This window comes from Maylandia zebra, linkage group LG10, assembly GCF_041146795.1.
Source record: "Maylandia zebra isolate NMK-2024a linkage group LG10, Mzebra_GT3a, whole genome shotgun sequence".
Taxonomy (NCBI): Eukaryota; Metazoa; Chordata; class Actinopteri; order Cichliformes; family Cichlidae; genus Maylandia; species Maylandia zebra.
Window position 1 is genome coordinate 12,339,310 of NC_135176.1, and position 24,177 is coordinate 12,363,486.

Consider the following 24,177-nt stretch of genomic DNA (forward strand, 5'->3'; position numbering starts at 1 on the left):
TAGGTAGTTCTTAGAGAAAATGTTACTGGTAGATTTAAATTGGGTTGTTCAAGTGTCACGGGATTTTATTTAACTAAACAAGTTAAATAGTACAACGTGGAGAATCAAACTTATTCCAAGACTACACGACCATCACCACCACTCCGTGCGAAAACCTCGGACGCACAGCTGTCGATGTCCCACAATGCACCAGTGATCTAGCAGCGGCGGCTAACCACCACATTTGACCCTGTGTGTGCCATGATGATAAACTAGACATCCGGGCTGTGTGCATGGAAGATGGCGACACTTACCCTTCCTAGTGAATGGATCAAAAACTGGGAAAAAACAGGAAAACATGAGTTGTGAGTGCATCTGAATTTCAAGGCAGTGTTGAATTTTGCATCTTTTTACCCGTTGTTTACGAATAAAAACTATCGAGAATGACGTAGCTAGCATTCAAATATAAGGCCGGTCTTTAGGTGTGTTAGCTTGAGCCAAGCAGCTAAAATTTAAAGTGGCTTACAAGTGTCACTTACTTAAAAAAAAAAAATACATGTAATTTAGTTCCTGAGTACTGAATACAGTTAATTTGTTAGACTTGTGAAAAGAAGACGTCAATGGCTTTGAACGTCACCGTGGAAGCTAATGCTGTCTGCTAGCAGTAAGGCTAGCTTTACGCTCCCATTTGATTCGCCGTCAATGTGTAAACACTATGGCTGTTAACGCTAAGCGAGCTAGCATACACTTCTGTTGCTTCGATATCGCACTATCTAGTAAAGTGGAATAAATGTACTTCCAAAGTTCAAGGAATTAGCAGTTATCAACTTCGAGCAGACAACCGAGTATTAGCTGGCGAGAAAACCCCTTGGGCAGCCTGTTATAAACCTTAACACTAAATAATCGTGTGGAGGGAAAACAACGGACATTGACAAAACGCTTTAGCAGATTAGCCGTAACGTTAGCTACAGTAATTGTTTTGTTGAATTCCTTTTCGTATGCTTTAATGTTTAGTTGGGTAAGCCTGGAAGAATAAAGATGACGCTTTTTGATTCAGTTTAACAAAACGTATCATTTGACGATATATATTTTAGGAGATGAATATTTTAATCATAATGTTAACCTAGCTACAGCTAACGTCATACTTTTCTTAGCTGGCGTTAATTTCACCTAGATATTGGTGTAGGATAGTCGCTGTAAGGTTTGCATAGAGACTGTGGACATAGCCAAGGTTATTCATCGATGCACATCTGTGCGCTTGGTACTGTATAAAGACATCTCGATTATCAGAGTAAACTTTATCACTAACATTACATGTTAAACTTAATAATTTAAGCAGTACTGTAAAAGCCTCTCCCAACACCTTGATGTACGGCGACTGTTATCTTAAAATTAGTTTCTTCAGAACAAAAAATACAAGAAAAACGTTGCGTGAATAATAATTTCACGCATTAATGTTGAGTACTGCCATCGCCTGTGAGCTGAGACACAATAGGCTCATCCACAGTACTAGCTACGATTATGTGCTGTAGGCCTTGCATATTTAAGAAAGGCCTGCAGTGGGATGCACCAACTCAAACTCTCGTTCCACTATCTTGTGTCAATAACTGATAGTACTTTAACTGGAAATTGTGCCAAACAGTTGCAACTACGGGGTAACTATTAAAGTATTTCCATCAAGGCAAATTACCCGTTATAGCAAAGCTGAGTACATTGCAGTGAAAGTGTGATTTGGCAGCACAGTGAGATGCCATCCTCTGTAATGACAGGCAGCAAATGAAAATGTGGTTTTCATGTTGATAAGTATCACATTGTTATTACGTAACCAATATTTTTAAGCCATATAATTCATTGATATAAAACATTGTGGACATCTGGATCTACTTTTTTTTAAAAAAAATATTATTTAGTTATGCCAGGTGAGTTGCAATTAACCAGTCCCAGAGACCAGGGTTTAGCTTAAAGTGGTGAAAATGTTGTGTCAGCCTCATTATACAAATAGCAGCTTTGCACATTTGACCTTACAGGCTCTGGCAATCCAAGGTGTCCGTTTGCTGTAACTCTGACTTTTTGTAGCATTTGCATTTCTTGTTCACAGTGTGTTTAGCACCTGACAAGCTGTTATCACTAACAGTTAAGCTGATGGACTGTGCTGCGTTTCTTACAGAGGAAAGGAGCTAGTGTGCTCCAGTGTGTGTAATTGTACCTTTTAATAAATGGGATGTGCCTGGCAGAACGTGCTCTATTAGTCTGCCTTTGTCATCACTACTTCTGATATTTTAAGACCAGTCAAGCTGTCAACTGGGTGAACCGTTAAGTCTTTCAATCCACCAGCTAAGTTATCACAGTCAATTTAAGAGGGAGAAACATGGCACTCAGTAAATACTAACTATAAATCTGTGCGAGCGTTTGGCAACAGAGAAGGTAAGGGTTGTCCCGCCCAAAGATTCAGTCAGTAATCAATCCAGCAAACATAAGAGCCAGTGCTATTGTTATATACAAACACAGCAGTTTCAGCATAAATACTCGTGTAGTGACAATGTAGGTAATATAATATTTCTTGAGCTACTACATTGATAATTAGGATAAACCTAAAGCTTTTTGTGGTGTAATGTTAAGACTGGATTAAGGTGTAAATAAAGGTGTAGTGTTATGTGGTTTAGAAATATAACTTGGAGGAAGTGAACGGGATATTACAAGAATAATGTTATGTAGAAATTGTTGGCACTGAACAAACGGATTTAAATAAGTTTTCATGCATCCTGGTTCGTTCATTGAGCTTTATAAGGGTTTTCATCATCATGTTTATGTATCCTAGTTTAATCTAAAAAAGAATTCTCTCATTACTTCATAGTGTACAACTCTGCAAAGACCTTACAGAGAAAGCAGATCATGGAAGTGAAATTAAAGGTGAGTTGAGTGTGACCCTCGTTCCTTTAATACTCTTCTTGTATGCATCTGTCACTGTATTTTAGCTTGCTCCTCATGTACACACGTCCACCTTGGGAATTCTCATAGTTTCCAAAATGAATGCAAAAGGTTTAAAATTATTTAAATTTAAATAATAAGTAGATTTAAAAAAAATTAAATCAATGAAACACGGTACTATCCACGTGTAACAATGGCTGGAAGGTAGAAGGGAACTAAGCAGCCCATGTGGAGATTTCTGTTTGGTGTGTGTGCTGACACGTGTCACAAAATTTCAGATAACACTGTAATCAAGTGATTTTATGTCCAAAAGGACAAATTTTACTATCACGTTGTGACAGTAAAGGAAATACTTTCCTTGTTTATTCAACTGCATTGAATCACTTACACTAATCTTTGATGTTTTAGTTTATGTTATGAATTATTTCTCAGTTACTTTTTTTATTTTAGTATTACGTAAAACTTGGCTTGTGCTTTTATCTGTTACCCCTACAGACATACAGACTGCCTTATATGAGCTCTGCTGGCAAGTTGTACAGGGGAACCTCAAGTTGGATCTTGTCACCAGCGTCCTTGGGGACATGATGGTACATGTGTTTTTAGCTTGTTGTTTTTACCTCAAGGTTGTTGTTGTTGGGCTTTTTTTTGTTTTGTTTGTTTTTCTTTTTTTTGGGGGGGGGGGGGGGGGGGGGGTTCTTATTACCACCTCATGGTTTAACATTATTAGCCCAATAGCAATACATCTCAAATTTTGTTTTTATGTATAAAGTTCTGTATGTCAGGTGTATAAACACTATCGTTTTATTTTGGCACATAATGTGTTCAGTATTTCTGTGTAATTATACGTCTGTTTAAAGATATGATGGTAAATTACAGATACTAAAGAAACAAAATCTACCCACTCACAGGAGTTGTGTTGTTAGAGCTTCTTTGTACCTCGTAACAATAGATTTTGCCAAGCCTTAAACATTTTTACTTATCTTTTGTTTTGGTTTGTTTTCAGGAACTCCGAGAAGACATGCCATCAGTTTTAGCAGATGTGTTCAGTATACTAGGTAACTTTTCTGGTTTTGAGTTTGTTTATTTGTTTGATTGTTTGTTTTAGTACTATGACGACATTATCTGATTTGATATGTTTTTATTGTTTGTTTTTAATGTTTGTTTACTTTCACAGATTTAGAGACTAGTGCACTGGAAGAAAAAAACAAACGTGACCATTACACACAGCTGGTCGGCGCATGTTTGGTAAGTATTACTTTCTTATCAGCTGATAGAACAAATTGTATGCCACTTTCTATTTAAATTTATAGAGGCCTTACTGACTGTCGTGTCTCTAATAGCGTACGAAAATGAACTAATTACTTGCCTCTTTTTTAAAAATTTGTTTCCCCCCCCAGTTTTGTGTCCCTGAAGCCATTCTGAAAGAGAGGCTGGATCCAGAAACTCTCGAGTCCCTTGGACTTATAAAACAAGCCCATCAGTTCAATCAGAAAATTGTTAAAATCAAGACTAAACTATTGTAAGTATAGAAATGTGATAAAGATGTAGGCATAGATAAGGTGCTTCATAAGTCCTTTCAAGATTTGTGTAACATTTCTTTTTTTTCTTTTCAGTTACAAACAGCAAAAGTTTAACCTGCTAAGAGAGGAGAACGAGGGCTACGCCAAACTAATCACTGAGCTAGGCCAAGACCTGTCGGGGAATATTACCAGCCATATTGTTCTGGAGAGCATCAAATCCCTCATAGGTAACAAACTGCTTTTTCATTGTCACTGCTTCACACATGGTGCTTCTGTTATCGTTTACACACTTCTTAAGGGTGTTTTTATCTCTCTCTCTGTCACTGATAGCCATGGCTGGAGAGATTATGTTTTCCTGTTGTCTAATAGGATTAAATGATAAAGTAATTACATTTTAAATCCAAATGATCTAAGGTCTGCTTCACTGTAAAATGCTTTGAAAAATCACACTTTCTTGCCATTATTCAGTGTCGTGGCTCTTTTTTTTTCAGCATCAGTTTTGTTAACCAGACTTTATAAACTCAGTACTTTTTATTAATGTTCTTCAGTGTCTCTACCACATATTATGCATCAGGATAGTGATGATTTTAAATTGAATGTGTGGTTACTTTAGTGTATGATAAATTAACAATATTGGATTTCATCAGTCTGAGATCAAAGGAATAGTATTACAAGGCAGTTCAGATACAGAGGGGTGACCTAAAAATAAAAACCTGTATCCTTGTCCCCTACCGCAAGGAGGTCCGGTGGCTCTCCTGTTCTGTGTTAACCTTGCATTATAGCAGCAGAATTTGTGGACTAGCCGTTTTAAGTTCTCCTTTTTGGCTGCTTAGTTTTCCTGATTATTTTGCCTGCAGGATGTTTCAACCTAGACCCCAACCGAGTATTGGACATAATTCTGGAGGTGTATGAGAGTCGATCTGACCAAGATGAGTTCTTCCTGTCCCTCATCAAGTCTTACATGTGTGAGCCTCTCACCCTTTGCCACATCCTGGGCTTTAAGTTCAAATTCTACCAGGTAAGAACATCATAAAAATAAAAGAAGCCAGACTGTGTCTAGCAGTATAGTAAATGACCTCAAAGTTATTACCTGTGTTTTAAAATGTCTCCTATAATTGTAATCTCTGAATCATATTTATCACTTCTGTTTTCTTTGTTGATTTATGTTCTTTTTCAGGAGCCCAATGAGGAAACCCCAAAGTCACTTTACCATATTGCTGCTGCTCTCCTTCACTATAACCTGATAGAGCTGGAAGATCTTTACGTACATGTAAGGAAGAGACCTGCAAATCCAGCTAATTACTACATTAGTTATAACATCAACTAAATCTAGGCTTATGGATCATATATGCCTAAATTTACTGTTAGTTCAGATATGTTAATTGTGACTCTTGTGGACAAAGCATCGCCTCTAGACTGAATTTTTGTTTTGTTTTCGTGCTTTCCCAGCTTATGCCACTAGATGCCGCCATCATAGAGGAGCACAAACGAGACATCTCAGAGGCAAAGCAGATAGCTCGCAAGCTGGTCATGGTTGTGTTGCCCTCTGAGAAAAGTGAGGACAAAGAAAAGGACAAAGAGAAGGAAGAGGAGAAAAATGACAAGGTGATGAAGGTATTTTTTTCTTATTACGGTTGCATGCAGGTCTGTTCAGGATGGATGGAAGTGATGCAATACAAAAAGGAACTGTAGCAGAACTGTCTACTTGGAGCAGAATTACTGTAGTTGTGTATTTTACTTGGTTTTACTTCATTTACTTTCCAGAGTGAGTTTTGAGATTTTAGTTTAGTTTTTTTTATTGTTTAAACTGTTCCTTTTTAAGTTTGGTTTTTATTATTTTGAGTGTTTTTGTTATTATGATGCAGACAGTGTCTTACAGAACACTGAAGTTCAGAACATTGCAAAAATGTTTTTATTTTAGTAGTTCTTAAAGTTCACATTATTATTATTTTAGTTTTAAGTTGAGTTGTTCTTTTTTTCAGTTAAAGCGTTTTATCATACTCAGTTTTAAGCTTCGTTGTAGTTCACTGGATTGAAATAGAGTAACTTTGCTAAGAGAATAACATAAAAAATCTAATTTTATTGTATAAATTGCTTTTTTTAATCATTAAAGGGTTCCTTAGTAGAAAAAAATTTGGAACTTTACTGTACTAACAAGGTTTGATAGCTATGGATAAAATAAAAGAGATGTCAAAATATCAGTTTCCAAACGAATGTTCTTATTTTTTGATTTCTAAAATATAAAATTCTGACTTTCTCCAAACAAAAGCATTGATTCAGTGTGTGACGGTAGGGCTGCTCAATTAATCGAATTTTAATCTCGATTACGATCTGGGCTTTCAACAATCATTAAAAATGACTGAGCCGATTATTAGCCCCTCCCTCGTGCTTTACTCTCACGCTGCTCTGTGTGGCAAATCGAGCGCACCTCTCTGCATTTTGAACACGTGTCACAACAATTAAGAGGACCCGAGGGAAGCTCGGAAAGCTAAGCAGAAGTTATTTGGAGAGGAGAGTGACTGCTGTTGGTTGAAAAGAGAGGTTAAAAAATACTTCAGTGGTGTGGAAACATTATGGGTTCGCGGAGTCGTAGACATAGTGTGTAAACTTTGCTACAGTGTCGTAGCTGCACCACAGAGCAACACTGCAAAGTTCACTTAACATAGATGTTTACATTTTTCATTTATTTTTTATATTGCAAACATTTGCACTGTTATCAGTATTTGCACACTATTTTATATTATTTTTTGACAATCTTTAAAGTCATTATTCAATACATTGTTATTGTTAAATAAATATCGTCAAATAATCAAGATCTCAATTTCAGTGAAAATAATCGTGATTATCATTTTTGCCATAATCGAGCAGCCCTATGTGACGGTGTAGGCTAGAGAACAATTGATGCCAGCAAATAAAGAGGCAAGAAGTATGGTGTGCAACTGAAGGCACTAACATCTTAGTGCAGCCTCTTTGTCAGTTTGTTTTGTGACAGCAGCTGTGCTTAGTTCTTGCGTCTGCTTTAATTACGTTAGTGAATGTTACTGGACGTTGGCATATTTAACAATAGACAGACACTTAGTTGCTCTTATTTTTTTGTGCTTACAGCCACCTGATAACCAGAAGCTTGGTCTGTTGGAAGCGCTGCTCAGGATCGGAGACTGGCACCATGCCCAGAGTATTATGGACCAGATGCCTTCCTTCTATGCCACTTCTCACAAGGCCATCGCACTGGCACTCTGCCAGCTTGTGCACCTGACTGTGGAGCCTCTTTACAGAAGGTGCTGATTTCATGTTTCATTTACTGCACACCATGTGTAGTCAGAGCCAAAAGAATGCACAAGTACATCTTATTTTACAGCTGGTTTGAATTTTTCTCAGTTTTATGTGTACAAGCCCACTAGGACATGGGACATGGAGAACTGATTTGGGAAAAAATATGAAATTAAACACAAACTTTGATATGCTCCTCTGTATTTTTTTAGGGCTGGTGTTCCTAAAGGGGCAAGAGGATGTGTAATGCACCCACTAAGGAGCAAGCGGGCCCCTCAGCCTGCAGAGAGCTTTGAGGACCTAAGGAAGGACACATTCAGCATGCTCTGCTACCTGGGCCCTCACCTCTCCCATGACCCTATCCTCTTTGCCAAGATTGTGCGTCTTGGCAAGGCATTCATGAAAGAGGTACACCACAAACCACCCTCTATTTGTTTTCCACATCTGCAATGCAGCCTTCATCTAATTGTGACTGCTATTCTGTGTTTTTCTTGTTTTGTTTTGTTTTGTCTCAGTACCAAAGTGATAACAGACCTGAGGTGAAAGACAAAATGGTGAGCATAAAGTCACATGGTTGTTACTTATAGAAACACTGATTTATTTATTTATCTATATTTAATGGGTTAATTTTTAGTTTATGTAACTTTGAGAAGCTTATTCATGTTAATGGTATCTTCATTGTAGGACACACTGTTGAGCTGTTTCCTGAGTATTGCAGACCAGGTGCTACTCCCGTCACTCTCTCTGATGGAGTGCAATGCTTGCATGTCTGAGGAGCTGTGGGGTCTCTTCAAACTCTTTCCCTACCAGCATAGGTAAGGACACGCACAGACTCACACTCATTTGCTGCACCATAGTATCACTCACCGCATGTGGTGCTGTGTAATTGTTGGTTCGTAAACCCTCAGGCGTCGCTCAAGGATGGTGTATACCAGCTGCCAAAGAACAACTACCACACACAGTCACACTCAGTTCTTAAAACAATGCTTGGTTATGCAAAGTGAGATCCGTGGCTCTATGTGCAATATACTTTTCTATTCCTCTAAGCAGTGCAAGAATTTTATTTTTAGAGCCTTTGATGGGACATTTTCACACAGCGCTGATAGGCACTGATGCTCCATATTCCCAGAGGATTTGTTTTACTTCTGGTTGTACATGTCACTTTGTCAGATGATAATACAAACTTGTAGATTACGTATGATAGTTGCACTTTGAAATACAGGGAAAGTTTCTGCATACTGATCTGTCTTGACAATGTCAAAAGAAATTATTTCCTGTATACTACAAATGGGCAGGTACTGTAGCTCATTTGCCAGTGGGGTTGTCATAGTACTAATGTGCAGATGCATTTAAAACATTTTTTGTTAGTGTTATTATTTCAAAAATGACACGGTTAATTATTGGTTTAATTTTGTGAAGCATGTGATACAAATTAGACATTCACGTTGCTGTCTTGACAAGAGCAAATAAGATGCATAAGAAAATTCCTAAACTGCTTTGAACTGCAAGTTTAATGAACTTAACTCCCTTGAAAGCGTGGTCTGAGTTAGGGCTGGGCCATATCATACCTTTAACGGTAATACCGATATAATGTTGGGCAACGATAAGAAAATATTGCGATAGAATATGGGTAAAACGTGCATGCGCAGTGCCTTTGTTTTCATACGCACATGGTGGAAAAAGCATGGCGGCGACGCAGAATGAGAAGGGCGAAAGCGGATTATTGAATGAAATGGATGAACCTGAATTGATTTGTAAAAATGCTGCAGCTTCAGTGGTGTGGAACTGGTTTGGCTTTCGTCCGTCAGATACACAACAAAGCACTATTTTTGGTAGCGCATGCTAGCGGGCCGTCGTTATTACCGTGTTGTTTGGAAAATACGGCACACTTAAAATCAATCCTTTGATTTTTCTGAAAATCGACAGTGCCCCTTATAATCCCGTGTGCCTTATGTATGAATTCTGGTTGTGTTTACTGACCTCGAAACGATTTTATGTACACGGCGCTCGAAAATCTGTCAAATGTTTTAGTACGACCTTGCTAAGCTACGAAGCCGCAGCGCTTGATGGATTGTCGGAGCATTACGGCTATCGTAGGCAGGCGCCTCGCGGAGTGATACATACTGTGCTTCAACATAATATTACTGTATTATGTGTGTATAACCTCTTTTGTGGATATTATACATGGTTATGCTGAGGATATGTCAGCCAATTTCCACTGGAAATGCCTTTTGGTTAAACTGTCAGCAAGGAATTTGCATTCGCACTGTTAATTTTTATATAACTTTAATGCAGATAAAAAAAACAGCTGCTTGTTTCAGTGAAAATACATTGATGGGTTTTTTGCACTAATAAAGTTGTGGAGTTGTAAAGTATTTTGTCTAGTGTCAATTATATCGTCAGTTATATCGTTATCGCAGATTTTCAAATGTATATTGTGATAAATATTTTTGGTCATATCGCCCTGCTCTAGTCTGAGTTCTTATAGATGTGAAATTGTAGATTCTTAATATGTCATACACTGCCATTCTTACAGGTGTTTTTAAGTTTTTACCTTTGCTTTCTCATTATGTGTTCTCTAAGGTATCGGTTATATGGGCAATGGAAGAATGAGACATATTCCAGCCATCCATTATTGGTTAAAGTCAAAGCTCAGACCGTGGATAGGGCCAAATACATCATGAAGTAAGTAAAATGTTTTTCTGTGCCTTTGGATCATCTTTTCAACATCTAATATTGTTGAATCTTCAAGTGTTGATCAATCTTTTGTCTGAAATCTGTCAATTTCATATTACCTTTCAATGATGTGTGGTACATTACTAAACTCAGGAACAAATTTTGGATAATAGTTGAATATTAATCACTGTTATCGTTGCATGACACTAAACGAGCAGGAGCAAATGAAAGTTTACTGTGTGTGTGTGTGTGTGTGTGTGTGTGTGTGTGTGTGTGTGTGTGTGTGTGTGTGTAAAAAAATGTTGTTATTATTAGTAGTAATAGTATTATTATTCAAGTTGGACATTTAATAGAAATATGCAGAGATTTGTTTGGTTTTTAGTTAACCACTTCAAGTGAAGCTTTGTTTTAAGCACAGTTAAACATGAGGATGTTGTAGCAAAAGGGGGACTTACTTTTGATGCTGGGCAAGTAATTATCCTAACACTGTCCTGCTACTGGGGAAAAAAATAGTAACAGTTCTCTTATTTTAAGATGACAACCGTAAGAACATTTTCCAACTGCTTTGAAACTTATAGAAGTGACAGTTTTTGCTCACAGTGCTCTTTGTGTCATCTTGTGTTATTAAGTCTTTTCTCTCCCCTGTCCTCCCTTTCTTTTCCTTTTTTGCTCCACTCTTCAGGCGGTTGACCAAAGAGAACGTGAAACAATCTGGAAGGCAGATTGGAAAACTGAGCCATAGTAATCCCACCATCCTCTTTGATTATGTAAGTCCCTTTTATTGCAATTATTTTATTTTACTGTGTGTGTCCACAAACTACAAAGAGCAACCAATCCTGCATTTTTATGGCCGTAAAGAAATACTTCTCTAGACATGTGGCACCTTTTTTTTTTCTTTTCTATTCCATACAGTTGCCAGTAAGATTTCTCTCTGTGTCCTACAGCAGGCTTGGTTTCCGATTACATGGTTTCGAGGAATTGCTCATGTCTAGCGTCCTGCTTGCAAATTCTACATCCATTAATCAAATTTATAGTCACTTGGCAAAAACTAAATGGCAGGAAATGTTTGCATGGAAAAAAGCAAAATGTTTTGAATGAAATTTGTTCATACACATCAGTAGGACATTTTGTTCTGCATCTGGGAGACTGATTTTAACAAATCAGTGCACCTCACAATATAAGACTGCTCAAATGAGCATCTCATCTGTTTCAGTGTGTTCAGACACAGTTTTTTTTTTTTTTTAATATATGTGACAAATGCTATAAGGTGTGGTGTAATGTGTAATGTCATTTTTCATCCTCCTCCTTCGTTGTTTTATGGCAGATCCTGTCTCAGATACAATGGTACGACAACCTCATCAGCCCCGTGGTCGACTCCCTGAAATACCTCACATCCCTCAACTACGATGTCTTGGCCTGTATCCTACACTTTTTTTTTCTCTTTTTTTTGTCCTTTTTTCAGTTTGTTAACAAGTGTGTGTGCGTTTCTGAGTTGTGAGGGAGTTGTCCGTCTGTGTTGTTCCTTTTAACTCTGTCTTCAGATTGCATAATTGAGGCTCTGGCCAATCCTGAGAAGGAAAAGATGAAGCACGATGACACTACCATCTCCTCGTGGCTTCAGAGTGAGTGGCTTCACGGTTTCATTTGCATGAAAAAGAAAAGAAATTGTTTGATATTTTAATGAATATCTAACAAACACCTGTTCTTCTGATACGCCAAGGCCTGGCAAGTCTGTGTGGAGCTGTGTTCAGAAAGTACCCGATTGAGCTGGCTGGCCTCCTTCAATATGTCACCAATCAACTAAAAGCAGGGAAAAGGTGAGTGGATACAAACTGTTTAGCAGAGACGGCATAGAATTACTAACTTGCGAGTCCAAGGACCATTGGATTTTTTTTCTTTCATATTACTTTGCCTGATAAAATATTTTTTAATAATCATTTCAAATAATAAAAGATACATACTTGCTGTACAACTTGTAATATCACTACCGAGAAATCAGAAAAGATTTAATTAATCCCACTTTTAAAAATATCATAAAATGTCTTTAAGGAGATGAGCATGTGGTTGTTTTTGGCGGTCATTGTCTACTTTGCTTTATATGTTTCTTATTTAAACATATGAGGAACTTCACTCTTTTTACTGCAGTTTTGACCTGTTGATCTTGAAAGAAGTGGTGCAGAAAATGGCTGGCATTGAGATCACCGATGAGATGACCTCGGAACAGTTAGAAGCCATGACGGGAGGCGAGCAACTCAAAGCCGAGGTATGAGACTAATGCAGTCTCGTTAGAAAGAGCTGTAAGATTTCTTGAGCCCGTTGTTTTAATCTCAGCGCAGGTGCACGGATCATGAGTCTGATTCTCTTTGCAGGGTGGATACTTCGGCCAGATCAGAAACACTAAAAAGTCGTCTCAGCGTCTGAAGGAGGTGCTTCTGGATCACGAACTAGCACTACCGCTGTGTTTACTCATGGCCCAGCAACGAAACGGCGTGGTTTTCTTGGAGGGTGGAGAGAAACATCTTAAACTTGTTGGACATCTGTATGACCAGGTACTCACCCTCTCACAGTAAAATTAAACAGTTGACTGACCTTGCATTTGACAACTAAATTGAAACACATCTAACAACAAAAACTTAAGAGACTATGTTTCATTTGTTCCTATATATAATTAATAATTTATTTCCTGCAGTGTCATGACACACTAGTGCAGTTTGGTGGTTTTCTGGCCTCCAACCTCAGCACGGAGGACTACATCAAGCGGGTTCCCTCTATTGACATCCTTTGTAACCAGTTCCACACTCCACATGACGCTGCATTCTTCTTGTCTAGGCCAATGTATGCCCATCAGATACTGGTGAGTAGATCACTCTAATTTTTTTCAACATACTGCCTTTGAATTGTCTCAGTCCTTATGGACTTGATTTCCCTCATTGAAACAAAGATTTCAAAAAGTGGGTTTGAAAACTGACTGAACTCGAGTCTTATGAATAAAATGGAAATATTTTAAAAAGTAACTTTGTTGTTTAAGTTTGAAGTTTTAAGACTTTATGGTATATCTGTCTCTTCACAAGTTTAGTTTAGTTTTTTGCTTGAATTGCTTAAAATGGATATTGTTTATTAACTTGAAAAAATTCAGGGTCCTTTAACTTCATGCTCTCTTCATGCAGTCTAAGTATGATGAGTTGAAGAAGGCAGAAAAAGGTAATCGGCAGCAGCAGAAGGTGCACAAGTATGTGGCGGCCTGCGAACAGGTGATGACACCGGTGCATGAAGCTGTGGTATCGCTCCATCCAGCCAGGGTCTGGGATGATCTCCGCCCTCAGTTCTACGCCACCTTCTGGTCCCTCACCATGTACGACTTGGCCGTGCCACATGCTGCCTACGAGCGTGAGGTCAATAAGCTCAAGGCGCAGATCAAGCAAATTGAGGAGAACCCTGAGATAGTGAGTAGCTTTTTGAGAGTTGTTGCTGGACAGCAGATTGCAGATTTATTACAGAAATGATGTTTTTGATTTTAATCAGTGTAATTTCTAAAGTCTAAGGACTAAGATAATATCTGTGTGAAGTACTTGTAAAATGATTGTGATCAGTAATTGGGTGTATTTATTTAACTGTTTTTTGTTTGATTTATTTCCAATGTAGCCCTTGAATAAGAAAAAGAAGGAGAAGGAACGCTGCACTGCACTGCAGGAAAAACTACAGGAGGAGGAGAAGAAGCAGCTGGAGCATGTCCAAAGAGTTCTACACCGCCTCAAACTGGAGAAAGACAACTGGTTATTGGCCAGTAAGTGATTTAATGTTTGGTGGTATTGATGTATCTTAGTCAGCTCGTGCACAGTCTTTCTAAATAAGAAAAGAAAGTAGTGCATCAATTTTCTTTTGACCCAAAGAGAAAGCTATAAATATAAATTCTGCTGCATTATTTACAAGCATTTCTCACTAAGCAAACATCCAGCAGCTGCATGGCTGTCAGTTAATGTAATAATGGGGAATAAAGCTGATGTAATGGGATCATTCATGAGAGAAGATATAATGTCCATTGTTTTTCCAACACAAATCTAAATGCTTACTGACAGAATCCACAAAAAATGAGACCATAACAAAGTTCCTGCAGCTCTGCCTGTTCCCTCGCTGCATCTTCTCATCCATCGACGCGGTGTACTGTGCCCGATTCGTTGAGCTTGTCCATCAGCAGAAGACTCCCAACTTCTGCACCCTACTGTGCTACGACCGGGTAAGAGGTTGCGCATGACAACAATATTTAACCTCCACTTTTAGAGCTTCTTAAAGCCAAAGTGCTTTAGAAAGAAAAATAATAAATATTCATAATGTGATTAATAAACTAGGCTCTAATTCATCCCGCTCTGCAGAAGAGAAGGAGTAAAAATAATCCATTAAAATAAAAAGTCTTTATCATTGAGTGGTTCTTCAACCATTCAAGTGAATCATGTTAGGTTGAAGTGATATACTAAGAAGGTTCAGCTGAATGATGATTAGCATAAAAGCTTGAACACTTACCATAATTTGTGTGGGCACTGCCCCTTATTTTCCAATAATATACATGCACATTATAATGTATAGATCATGCTGCCTCAGTCGTTAAGTAAAATCTGTCCACTGTTCCCTTGGCAGGTGTTCTCTGCTATCATTTATACTGTGGCCAGTTGTACGGAGAATGAGTCTCACCGCTATGGACGCTTCCTCTGCTGCATGTTGGAGACGGTGACCCGCTGGCACAGCGACCGTGCCATCTATGAGAAGGTGTCCATGTCTACATGTTCTGTGTACCTGGAAAAATTTCTGCTGCGTGTTGAGCTGGATGTGAATCTTTCTTGTTTTTGTGCGGTCGTAGGAGTGTGCCAATTATCCCGGCTTCCTCACCATCTTCAGAGCCACAGGCTTTGATGGAGGAAACAAAGCAGATCAGCTAGATTATGAAAACTTCCGCCATGTGGTTCATAAATGGCATTACATGCTGACTAAAGTGAGTTGTCTGTTCACCATTACTCTTCTATTATATTCAGTCCAAATGATTTTAAGCATTGCTCTTAATGGTGTGTGTTTAACCATGATCTCACCCTTTCTTTCTCCCCCAACCAGGCATCCGTTCACTGCTTGGAAACAGGAGATTACACCCACATCAGGAACATTTTAATAGTACTTACCAAGATCCTGCCCTGCTACCCGAAGGTCCTGAACCTGGGCCAAGCACTAGAGTGCCGTGTCCACAAGATCTGCCTTGAAGAGAAGGATAAGCGACCAGACCTCTATGCCTTAGCAATGGGGTAACATTGTGTGCTGATCAGCTCTATGTGGAGCTTATAGTTAACATCTATCGTGTGAAGTGGGGTTATGAACTCTTATCAGACATGTAGGAGTGGAAGCTTGTATCTGTAGCTGAGATGATTATGTTAAAATATGGGTTGGTGCACTTGATTTTTAGCCCTAGAGTGGAGATAGTTGTTAAGTGTTGATAATTGAGCCTTTTAATAGGTGGTAAGGTGACTTTTAATTGGAAGAACCTAATGCCACTGACCCATTAAAGCTACAAAGCAAGTCCATTGTTTTAAGTATGCAGACAGGACAGAACCTGGATTTCTATAAACATTTGAGTAAAAATCCTATATGCAGTGAATGTTGTTCCGTGAACGTTTTCACTGTGTATAGGAAAGAATTGTGTTTGGTATTGGATATTGATCAGCACATACGTGTGTGTGTGTGTGTGTGCGCGCAATCTATGATTAGACATATACAATGGGGCTTATTTTACCTGATATTTACCCCTTTCTAAAAGTTTAATTCTTGCACTGCGTGACACTGAGAAGTTCTTTTAGAAGTTTTGTCTCTGCTGTTGCAAACCCTTTATGCGTCTTACAGTTATTCAGGTCGCTTGAAAAGCCAGAAGGTGCACATGGTCCCTGAGAATGAGTTTCATCACAAAGAGCAGCCAGCACGCAGCGCCACACCTGCCAGTCAACAGAACGGCCCCGGCAGCACAGGCAAGCCTGCCACTAACACAAGCAAGACCGAGGAGGGGACTTCAGAGGATGGTGGTGAGTGAAGGATTTTAAAGTGTGACACCTACCACCTTTCTCTCTAATCTGACAAACACTAAATTCTTTGTTGTGTATGTCTATATTACTATTTTCCCACAATGATGCAGCATAAACACTCAGTGCTTCAGTTCCAATATGAAAGCCTGTAATTTTAATAAACCCTGTCCGACTATTTATTTATTTATTTTTTTGGGCAGATCGGGCCAAGGATAAATCTCAGGGGACCACAAAGCCAGTGAACAAAGCCAACAGTGCAGCAGCCAAAGTGACCACCAGCAATGGCAACGGTGCTCTCAACAGGTAGGAGAATAAAACAAAGCTTTAAAAAATCCACCAGTTTCATCGGCTGCTGAAAGTGTGTGCAGTTTGTTTTGTGATACAGCAATGTATAAATAAAATATAATTGAGTGTTGGATTCAGAAGATTTCTCTGTGAAGCATTTTCAATGAAATGGTTTTGAAAAGGAAAAATGTCTCCGCAGCACCAAAGCCGTTAAAGAACGGGACGACAAAGAGAAGAGTGGGAAGGAGAAAAAAGAGAAAAAAGAAAAGACACCCGGCAGCACACCAGAGGCAAAGGCGGAGAACCGTCGGGAAAAGCAGAGAGATGAGAGGGCAGGGAAAGAGGAGCGGGTGGTGCGAGAGGGTAAGGAGAAGACCCCGAAGGCAGACAGGGAGAAAGTGAAGCCAGAGGAGAAGAGTGGAAAAGACGACAAGGTCAAAGCCGGGAACGGGGAGCCCATGGAACCGTCCAGGGAGCGTGATGCTGTCAAGGAGGCCAAGAGCAAGGAGAAAGGAGACAGGAGTGCTGTGGCCGGGTCCCTCAAGTCACCAGGTCCCAGATCTGAGTCGGCTGAATCTGAGAGGGGTAAGAAGCCGTTCCAGTGGTGTTAGACTGCTCATGAAAGTGTGCCGTAACATTTTGACTTCTCTGTCAGGCCTCTTACGAGGTCCGTACACTTCATCTCATTTATTCTTCTACTTCTGCGACAGTTTGTCCACTTGGATGCTGACATGCTTTACATTTGTAAATCACATGAATTCACTTAAGTAAAATTAAATATTTAGATTCAGCATTTTCTTACCTTTTGTAGCATGTTTGTAAGACATTAAATGGATGGCACTAATGCACAAATTAACACCAGTGTCGCTCGGCTTGTCTCTCACAGATCACAAAAGACGAAAGCTCGACAGTCACGCTTCCCCGTCCCACTCCTCGTCTGTTAAGGTTAGTATGGCTTGAGGAAGGCTGTGCCAGTTTCTTCTCTATCTGCCGGAGCGTTCCCTGCCGTTGCACATTCCAGCAGCCCAGAAGATCAACAAAGGAGAATTGTCGCACACGGAAATCCCAACCATAGCCATGGGAGTTGGAAAGCATTCCATGGACATACGCATGATATTTTGCAGAATTGGGAGAGATCTCCTCAAGGACTTAGCCAAGAAAATATTGTGTATATTGAGTATTTTCATATTGAAATATTTACCTATTTTCATATTAATGAAAGCAATCAGTGTGCCTTGGGAAGAAAGAAATTTTTTAAGCATTTCTATATTCCATGTGGAGTTTTTTGGGTTTTTTTTGTTTTTGAGAATAATACTCACCTGAAGAAAAAAAAAAAGGCTTGCCAAATAAAGAGCGCGCCATAGGCAATTTTTTCCCCCCCATACCCGGAGCAGTGTTTTACTACTTGAAATGATGCCCAAGAGTTTTTCCCCCCTCCTTTTTTCTGAGCTGTGAAGAGTTCCTGTTTTTTGTGATGTGAAATATTTCGCTAACCCCGCAACGTCCCCCGGATGCAGCACAAAGATGGATGGTGTCCAGCATCTTCCCTGCTGTAGGAGTGCCTCTGCTGCAGCTGAGTCCCTCTTCCATCTCCGCTTGTTGAAACGTCCTTCACGGAGTCTGCACGTCACGAGATGCAAGTCCAGTCAGTCCTGCCGAGTCCCCTCTCCCCCCCTTCAGTGCTATCCCTACGACTTACCAGCCAATGGGATCTTCAGTTGTACTACCTCCTGGCAAGCAATGAGTCGAAAACCAGAGCCACCAGCATCTGAGATCAACGGAGAATGTGAATGTTGCAGTTTTCAATCTACCAAAAATACAGAAGAAAATAAGCCCACCCCTGCAAAGAGAGAGGCAGTGAGGGAGAGAGTGGGCGAAGCCTGAATCGTCTGGAGCGTTGCCCAAACCACTGGAAGCTTGTGATAGGTCTTTAATTTACCCTTCCACCAGAGAAATAGGCTCCATGTGTCTTTTCCATTCCTGAACTGTAAGTGACAGCAACAGTTACCTATGTAGGGATGCAATCAAGCACATAAGAAATTGAGTGATTTGTCTTATATATTTATATACAAACACACGCGCACACACACACACGCGCACACACACGCGCACACATACATTACTTTCAGCACTTGCACTTTAGATGTATTGAAAACCAGCTGTGGTGTAGGACTTCTATTTTAGGTCAGACATGTCTGTAGTATTAAGACTAGCAGTTATTTCATATATGCTCAGGGTTTTTCTATTTTAAATATTGCAATTCCAGATGATGACTTCTCCTCTATGTTATAACCTTGTCAAAGCCTTAGTCCTTGAAGGTCAGAGGTCAAGGGAGAAGTGTGCTGTTGGTCCGGCCAGCCCCAACTCCCCACCTCCCCAACCCCTTTTTCCAACTCTCTGCTGCTGTCTGACAACCTCCTCCCAATCCCCCACCCCCTCCCAGCTCATCTGTCATCTCCATTCATCCCTACAGGACAATAGCATCGAACCCAAGGAGTCCACATCCAAGGTTTGAATTAACTCTTCTATTCCTAGCTTTTTGTTCACAAGTCAAAAACGTCTTCAGCTTTTCACATGAAAAAGTGTTTGATATCATGTGATTCGGTCTTTTGTTCTCACACTTTAAAAAATAAAATAAAAATAGTCGCTCGTGTGAACTGCCAAAGCTGTAATGTGCAGTTTCATGTAGAAAATGTTTTCCTGCTAAACTACACCTGCCACTTGGAAGAAGTGTGCATGTAGCTTACACTAGACTGCATCAGCTAAAGACTGCATTTAGGTGAATTAGACATGACTTGTATTCATTTTCATGATTTTTAGCAGCAACTTTAAGGTATTTTTTTTTTTTAAAAGATGGTTCTAGTCAATTGCTAGAATCATTAGCTTCATTGCCTAAATAATAAGTAAAGTCATTGCAGACCTTAAAAAAACAAAAAACATGAAAAAGCCATAAATACCAAACCGTAATGCTGCTATGTTCAGGTTTTGTTGAAGTATCTTCACCTTGTTCACCTCTTTTTATGTCAGCAAGGGCAAATTAAATACCAGACAATAACATGAAGTCCCAGCTGGCTGTGTCCTTAAAAATTTATAACTAATATATGTAGCATTACACAGTACACTTTTATAATGAAAACCATCAGTTACTGAGTACTATGTGCTGTTATAGGGCCATATTTCTTGTTGGACAGCAATATTTTATCAAGACAAAGTAGATATAAACTCAAGTGTCCCTTCATTTCCAGCTGATTGTAACAGGTTTATATTTTTAATCATAAATATAAAGAATCTGTGAATCTTAAAACTTAATCAACGCAGATTGTTTTATTAATTAATAGTTATTCATTATAATGGGTTCAGGATAACATTTTTTCCTACTCTGCCTCTGAGCCAGTAGATTAGACTAACCTCCAACTTCAAATGAAGGTAATTTCATTACTTTGATAGCCTAATGTATTATAACTAATTTATTAGGGGATTTCTGTTTCATATTATAAATCTATATTAGTGGAAAAATGATAACTGAACTAAATGTAGTGGGATATGCTCTGCCCTGTAGGCTCACCCCAGCATGCTCCAGGCATCACTGCTAGAAAGGCACTGCAGCTACCTTTGGGTTCTTCATATTTAAATTATTCAAACATTTTTATGAAGGACTTTTATTGACATGTTAATGAGAAAAAACTACTTAATAGTGATGGTACATTTCAGCCAGTTTGCTTCACAAGTTAATCCACCAGTGGAAACCTGGTCAGCTGCTAGCCAATCAACTTGCCTCATCCACGTCATTGTTGGCCGCAGGCCACCAGTGATGCCTATATTATGTTTATAATGTCAGCCTTTGACTTAAGACTATAAGATGTGTTCGCATGCCTATGTATCTAGATTCATAAGCCCTTTATCAACATTTGTGCTGTAACTCCTGTATTGAAAGACGGTGTAAAACTTTTCAAACTGCTCTGAAAAGTATATTTCATAGCTCTCACTGAAAGCGAATCCCTTGCATGTTGTGTCAAACATACCTTTCGGGTTATGTAATAGAACTATCAGACTGAGTGTCAGTCATACTGCAACAAACAAATCACAAACTAACTTGACTTTAAATGAGTTGACAGATGGTTTTTCTCCTTTGGACTCTTTCGTTGTTGTTCTCATAATGACAAACAACTCCACCTTAGTCTAAATGCAGATCTCAGCCCACTCTGAGCCACTGTGAACTCTTTGTTGAACAGTTAGTAGTCACGTGTCACATGACTGAATACCAGTCAGTATTTGGAAGTATGTCATCAATGTAGAGTGATTAGGAAAAGTACAATAGTAAATACTTTTCTACTTGTTTTACCACCATTGTTGGCATATTCCCCCCCTGCAGTGCTGTATTATGTTTAAAGTTATACTAACACTTAACATAAAGGCACTGCTGTCTGTTTGAGTTGTTTTGTTCTATTCATATGTAATTGTTCTTCCAGCACCACATGAACTTCAATTCAGTTGCCCGGTCCAAGAGCAGAGAGAGGGAGATGGAGAAGAAAGACTCAGAGAACACACAAGGCCGATCCAAAGAGAAGAAAGAAGAGCGGAAAGAGCGAAAGAGAGTCAGTGTCTAACCGCCTCATCAACTATGTGAAATGGATTTTTTTCAGATTTAGTTTTCATATTAGAGGGAGAGGCAGTAGCAACAAGGACATAGTTGAAATATTAGTTATTATTAAATCATGTCATTTGTCTATCAGGACCACACTGTCAACGACCGTGAGACGAGCCAAGAAGCCAAACGCAGAAAGGATGAGAATGGGACCAGTAAGCGTTTGTTTTTTGTCTTTATTTTATTTTTTAAATCTGAAGGAGCTCTCAGCCAAACAAGGACAACATAAAATAAAAATTAATATAAGCCAACATTTTGTTCTTAGATGCCTCCAAAAACAGCAAGAGCACAAGTCCTTCCTGTGACTCCCCGCTGTCGGCCGAGAAAGAGAAGAGCAAAAGATCCAAATCATCCAGTAAAGAGAAGGCCGACTCTGTGAAACCCGAGCGGACGTCCTCTGGCGGCAAGAAGGTCAGACTCAGTCGCTGTCGCGCACTCTCCTGAGCCGTCGACTAAAGGACTTTATTGTCATTATGTACTTTTTTTTTCTGTTTCTTTTTGTGCTGCAGGAGTCCAGACATGACAAAGAGAAGTCTGAAAAGAAAGAGAAGAGGGACAGCAGTGGAGGAAAGGAAGAGAAAAAGCAATATCCTTAAATATAAAGCGACATTTCAGTGTGAAGGTGATTTTAATGAACTCTTCGTAAATTGCTGTCTTTATTTCAGACTGTAAATCCCGACCAGTGTAGATGGAGTTAACTGATTTAGCCAAATACAGTTTTTATCAAGTTAAGTAGCGTTTCAAAGATACTTATAGCTGTTCGCGGCACTGAATTTGTTTTCTATTATGGGATAATTACATTCATTTTAGTATATTATGTGTCCGTACAAACACTCAGATCCAATAAGGATTGCAGCAGATGCCACATTTACGCTTACAACCAAGCCCCGCTGGCTTGTTTTTAACTGGCGCTCTTAACCTCTGCATTGAACTGTTTGATTCATCTTATTTGAACATTTAGTGGTCGGCTTATTTCCCCTCTGGCCCAGTGCGCCAGTCTAAACTGATCATGTGACTTCAACTTCATATTTCTAGATGGACATTTCAAAGAGCCAGTGTGCCAGTCCCTTTGCTTATACACCTCATATCAGGCAGGCTTACACACACTTGCAGTTAGTTGTGGGTTTCTTTTGTCGGTGTATTATTTAGAGGACTTTCTCAGCACTGCCACGCACTCATTTAACAACCTTTAAAGACTTTTCTCGTCACTACATTTTTATGAGCAGCTGTTTCATCTTTGAGCATTTCACCGTTTCCTTAACAGTCGTACTCATAAATCCTCTGACAAGCACAGATAATGTGCACTAATTAGTGAAGGTAAGACACATACAGTTTCTTTGTAAGTGGCTTTAACCGTTGCTCCGTGTCTCATGGTTTGTTCTCTTCCTCTTCGATCCACGTGCTGCAGCGGAACTGGAGAAGCTGTGCTTTTATCTGCGAGACATCTGCAACTCCATCTGTTGTGAACCCATATTCTTCTTCTTTTTTTTTTTTTGGCCTGATTGGCTTTTTTAGTTTTTTTTCGTTTTGTAAAAATTCCACCTCAAGTCTTGTTAGTTCTACTCATCTAAACTTAAAGATCACCTCATTATTTTTCCATTTCAAACAACGGTAAACCAGCGGAAACTTTTTTTTTTCTTGGTGAATTTGTATCCGTTTTTTGTTTTGTTGTTTGTTTTTTGTTTATTATTATTATTATTATTATTTGATATGGGCGCAACATGCTGCCGTAATCACAGTGTTATTATCCTAATTAGAAATGTGGTTACTGTATGAAATGATCTCTTGGTTGCATCTGGTCATAGATTCAATAATCTTATGCTTGAAAATGTCTACTTTTTTGTACAGTGTCGGGCTTTTGCTTTTTGCTTGTTTTATTGGAGTTAACATGCTTTCCATGCTCACTTACCTCATATCCTTTTGAGATACGTAGATACTTTTATTTATTTATCTCCACCTTTTAACCCGAGTAAGACGGTAGATGTGAGTAAAATGATACAAAGAACCAGTTTGTATATTGTGTACAATAATAAAGAGGGTAACATGAAATTCACATCATGTTATTTCTGTACTTCTTGTTTTTTTTTTTAATGTCCCATACAGCTCTTTTGTGTTTTTGGTTTTTTTCCCCCCTCGTGTTAAACAGGTTTTTACATAATTTATAAAAATGTCAGTTTGACGTTGATTCAAATGTAGAATTGTAAAGGAAAAAAATCACACACACAAAATCTGATACTCTGTACTCCAAATACGGCTGTTTCAAAATGACTTTTGGAGATTTTATCTGCTGTACTCAATGAGTGTAAGCTTTTTCTCTTTTTTTTTCTTTTTCTTTTTTTTAAACAACAACAAAAACAATAAATAATAGTTTTCCTAGTGTGTCAGTTTGATATTGTGTCTATCTTCCCTTCTTTTCTTTGCCATGAATGTAAGGACATGCATAAGGAGGATTATCTGCAGGCCAGTCACTCAGCTGGGTTGGGGTTGGGGGGGGGATAAAACAAACATCTTAATTTACAGTATTATACTTTAAAATAGTCAAGTGTATAAAGAATTGACTTTAGATTTTAATTTTTTAAGCTACTTCACACTGACCTATTGATCATTTAAGCATAAAAAGGTACAATTCAAGGGATGAACCAGTGATATGTCTACATTAACAGACAGCTTAGCAAAGCTAAGCTTTTAAATAGTATCTTTAGGCACACCATCCATCTGTTGCATTTCTTTTAGTCCATCCATGAACACAATTTGGAAGACAAAATAATTATTTGCACCAACAATGTGATTCTCAAAGAGCTTTTAGCCAGCTGGACAAGTG

The 24,177-nt window shown here is 38.9% G+C and overlaps 1 protein-coding gene across 3 annotated transcripts; it reads left to right on the top strand.

The window, feature by feature from the left end:
• Positions 1–188: 188 nt before the first annotated feature.
• thoc2 (THO complex 2) lies at positions 189–23,735 on the top strand. Of its 3 annotated transcripts, XM_004573354.4 has the most exons (39): positions 189–344; positions 2,834–2,889; positions 3,403–3,494; positions 3,911–3,962; positions 4,082–4,152; positions 4,305–4,426; positions 4,521–4,654; positions 5,285–5,445; positions 5,605–5,697; positions 5,877–6,032; positions 7,533–7,705; positions 7,910–8,105; positions 8,213–8,251; positions 8,382–8,512; positions 10,281–10,382; positions 11,056–11,140; positions 11,698–11,791; positions 11,915–11,995; positions 12,094–12,190; positions 12,519–12,636; positions 12,743–12,922; positions 13,063–13,227; positions 13,541–13,816; positions 14,016–14,157; positions 14,450–14,607; positions 15,006–15,134; positions 15,226–15,357; positions 15,474–15,658; positions 16,251–16,426; positions 16,627–16,729; positions 16,911–17,296; positions 17,598–17,656; positions 19,185–19,220; positions 21,181–21,306; positions 21,445–21,511; positions 21,622–21,767; positions 21,866–21,942; positions 22,627–22,673; positions 22,765–23,735. In XM_004573354.4, exons 1-38 carry the CDS (start codon positions 280–282, stop codon positions 22,652–22,654), a joined length of 4,689 nt encoding a protein of 1,562 aa, XP_004573411.1. In that variant the 5' UTR covers positions 189–279; the 3' UTR covers positions 22,655–22,673; positions 22,765–23,735. The 3 variants fall into 3 exon arrangements, 1 of the variants encoding a protein (XP_004573411.1); XR_191828.5 differs by lacking the exons at positions 21,181–21,306; positions 21,445–21,511; positions 21,622–21,767; ... (1 more) ...; positions 22,627–22,673; positions 22,765–23,735 and having other exon boundaries at positions 17,598–18,698; XR_191829.6 differs by lacking the exons at positions 19,185–19,220; positions 21,181–21,306; positions 21,445–21,511; ... (2 more) ...; positions 22,627–22,673; positions 22,765–23,735 and adding an exon at positions 19,015–19,151 and having other exon boundaries at positions 17,598–18,698.
• Positions 23,736–24,177: the final 442 nt, after the last annotated feature.